Raw genomic sequence first — 3,660 nt, 5'->3', positions numbered from 1 at the left:
CACGCGGGCCGCGGGGACGAACCCACGGCGCTGCCGCCGTGCCAGGCGCTGCCCTCGTGGGCCTGGACGCGCGGGGAGCTGCGTGTGCGCAAGAGCGCCCGTGTGGACGCCCCGCCTGCCTGTGCACACCCGTGCACGCGCGCATGTGCCTCCTGGAGCTGTGCACACTGACAGTGTGCCCCGCGTGCACGCGTCCATCCTTGTGAGCCCGTGCGTGCGCTGTGAACACTTGCACACGTGCGTCGTGCCGGGACTCGACACCTGCGTCTGCACGGCGCGCGCTCGCGCACACACACACGGTGGGAAAGCCCGGTGTGCGCGCGTCTGTGCGCGCGCCGGCTGCCCCGGGGCCTCGGGAAGCTGTCCCCTCCCCAGGGGGCCGCGCGGGGACGCAGTGGGAGGGGAGGCGCCTCCCGCGCAGGCGCAGTGCTGTTCTCCCCCGGGAACCCAGGCCCTTGGGGGCGGGCGGTGGGGCTCCATCTTCACCTCTCCGCACTGCGGGCCCCCATTGTGCCCAGAAGCCCCAGAACGAACAGGCTCCTGACTGCCTTCAACCAGGCGTGCAGAGCCACCTGCAGCTGCCTCCGGCCTCCTCTGCCGCCACCCTCCTGCACCCCGCAGCGCGGCTCCCCTTGGTGCGCTCACCCAGGGTCAAGCGAGGGCCAGTGGCCTTGTCGCCGCACCCCTGGGCCCCCGCGCGGCCTCCTGTCCCCTCGTGTCCTCCCCTCAGCCGCCTCCCCGCTCCTGCCCGCCCCTGCGGAGCCTCCAAGCCCTCGGAGCGAGCGGCCAGGAGGCCCCGCCTGGTCAGGCCGCGGCCGGTGCCGGCTGCCCCTGCCTCCCGGCTCCTAACCCCAGGGCGCCCTTCTGCGCTGGGCTTTACCTGGGCGGTCGCCTTCTCTGCAGCCCGCGGCTCCGCCAGCTAATGCCTGCCCGCTGCCCTCAGGTCGGTTTGGGTTGTTTCTGGTTTTGGTTTTCATTTTTTTGACACAGGCTCTTGATAGGTAGTTCAGGCTCGCCTTGAACTTGCAAGCTGTCCTCCTGCCTCAGCCTCCAGAGCTCTGCCTGCTGCCTTTGGACGCATTTTGGAGAAAGAGCTTTAGAGAGGCCATCCCTGAGCGCGCGCACCCCAAGGCAGGTGTCCCAGGAAGACTGCCGCGCTGCTGCGGGGTGGCGCCAAGTTTCCTGTCAGTGGCCCGTGGTAAAGGCGTTTCTGCCCTGGGGCTCCTCGTACCTGTGCCCAGCAGGGAGTGCCATTCATTCTGTCACGCTGTGGACATATTCATTCAACAAACATTGCTGAGCACCTGCTGTGTGCCAGGTGTTGGACGTTAGCTACATGAACAAAGCGAAAGGAAACCGGGAAGCAGTTTTGGTGTTCTGTTTCCTTCACTGCAGAATATCCAGACTGGTGTCGTTTCAACCCGTGGTTGATATTAAAAAGCGTTCTTTCTTCATATGGTCAAAGGCTCCCAGGGCCGGCGTGGACTTTGTTTCAAGGTTTTTTCACCTGGAGGAGCCTCGGTACCCTTGCGGCTGCTGGATGTCCGGCTGCAGGGACATTGGTGAGCAGACACAGAATACATGGCAGGTAGCAGCCAGAGGGGAGAGAGACGTCCTGCAAGGTGAGCCAGGAAGCTGCCTGCTGGAAGAGCACTAGGGTGCAGGGACCGGCAGGTGCAAAGAGCCTGCGGCAGAAACGTGCAGAAGCCAGCAAAGAACTGAGGTGGCCCTCGTGAGTGACAGGGTGGTGTGACAAACAGCCAGAGGTGACCCCAGCTTCCCTAGTTGCTTGGGCCAGCTGCTGGCTCCTCCGCCCCCCGGCCACCGCGTCTTGCTGCTGCCCACTTCCCGAAGCTCACCAGTTGCCTTGGTTGCCTCCACTTGTCAGAGTGTCACCTGCTTTCAAGGCTGCCCCGGGTCAGCCAGTCACCGGCACCCGGACGGCGCCCACACCTCGGCCCCAGCCCTCAAAGTCCCTCCCTCCCAGCTCTCTGCACTGTCACCGCGGGGACCAGGTCCTGCTCCTGGATGAACTGTGTCCTGAGCCCGCCCCCGCCTCCAGGATTCCCAGGAGGACCGGCCCTGGCTCAGCGCCCACCCCCACACACTAAGGTTCCGGGCTCCTTGTGCAGAATGCCTCTTCGCAGCCTTCTTTTCAATTTAAATGTCTTCAAAAATGGCTGGAGGGGCTGGGGATTGAGCTCAGCGGCACAGCGCCTGCCTGGCAAGTGCAAGGTCGTGAATTTGCGTCCCGGTAACGAAAAAAAAAACCAAAACCAAAAAAAAAAAAAAAAAGAGCTGGGCACGGTGGCACAGGCCTCTAATCCCAGGACTGGGGAGGCTGAGGCAAGAAGATCGCTCTGTGTTCAAGGGTAGCCTGGTCTACACAGTGAGTTTAAACTCAGCCTGAACTGCACAGCAAGACCTTGTGTCAAAAATATTAATAATAATAAAATAAAAATTGCTGGAATCAGGGAGGTCCCCACGCTGGTAATCTCAGCCCCTGAGGAGGCTGAGGCAGGAGGATTACAAATTTCAGGCAAGCAAGCCTGAACAATTTAGCAAGACCCCATCTCAATATAAAAGGTTTGGGGTGTAGCTCTGGTGTAGCACATGCCCAGGGTTCGATCCCTAGTACCACAAAAGTAACAGTAATAATAATGTTCATATTAACATATTGAAACACACAGCCCCATAGCACGTCTCTTGTTCCTTCTTCGTAGGTTGCCATAGCGTATTTCTTTTGTTATTGTTTTTTGTGGTTGTTTGAGGGTTTTTTTTGGGGGGGGGGCGGTGATGAGACAGGATATTGCTCTGTAATTCAGGCTGGCCTTGAACTCACTTGTAGCCCAGGCTGCCCTCAAAGAGATCCTCCTGCTCAGCCTCCCCAGGGCTGGGATCACAGGAGTGCGCCGCCGCGCCCGGCAGCACGTTGACTTGTGAACGCTCGTGTACAGCCAGGCGTGTTGCTTTGAACTGTACTTCAGTTTTGCAGAGCAGGAGTTGGAGGTATTTAAGAGCGGGAAATCCTCTCAAGGTTCCTCCTCCGCCAGGGAGTTAAGCGAGGAGCTACTGCCCCCTGGCGGACGAAGGAGCAATGGCAGGGGCTCCCGAGAGAGGAGCCCTCGGATCCCCACCTCCTCCCACCAGCCCCCAGCGGCTGGGCCGCTTCGGGGGTCCGCCTGCTCTAACTCTGTGACCCGGGCAAGGATGCGGCCCGTCTGGGTGAGCCGTGCGGCGTACAACCCTGCAACCCGACCTCCCAAGGCTGGCGGCGCTGCGGCCTCCCGTGTTCACCAGGCCCCAGCCCCGTGCACCCCCAAGCTCAGCCTCCAGCTCCCCAAGTAGCAGGGACGGAGGGTCTCAGCTGGGAGTGGGGTGCGCAGGCCACTGCCCGCCAGCCTGCTGGGAAGCCTCCCCACCCAGACCGGGGGGCAGCCCCGAGGCACAGGCAGGCGAGACAGTAGAATAAATAGAACTTTATTCTTTATCCAGTAGGTCTCAGTGGAAAGTCCAACATAACAGGTGCACCGCGGGGCTCCGGGGCTGGGAGACCGGAGCCGGCGCCCCGGCCCGGTGCGGGGGTAGGGGCCTCCAGGCCCGGCCTGCGGGGCAAGGAGGGGGCGGAGGTGGGGGCGGGCGGGGGCTGGGGAGACGGGC

The 3,660-nt window shown here is 62.1% G+C and overlaps 1 protein-coding gene across 1 annotated transcript; it reads left to right on the top strand.

The window, feature by feature from the left end:
* LOC106149670 lies at positions 1-1,464 on the top strand (the record flags this gene model as incomplete). The annotated part of the gene is given in 1 exon segment (XM_013519326.1): positions 1-1,464. A coding segment is annotated over 1 exon segment (544 nt), but the record flags the coding sequence as incomplete, so codon positions are not given.
* Between the last annotated feature and the right edge of the window lie 2,196 nt (positions 1,465-3,660).

This window comes from Chinchilla lanigera, unplaced genomic scaffold (assembly GCF_000276665.1).
Source record: "Chinchilla lanigera isolate Chin_1 unplaced genomic scaffold, ChiLan1.0 scaffold00050, whole genome shotgun sequence".
NCBI lineage: Eukaryota > Metazoa > Chordata > Mammalia > Rodentia > Chinchillidae > Chinchilla > Chinchilla lanigera.
Note: the sequence above shows the minus strand (reverse complement) of the source record. Positions and strands in the feature narration are given on the sequence as shown.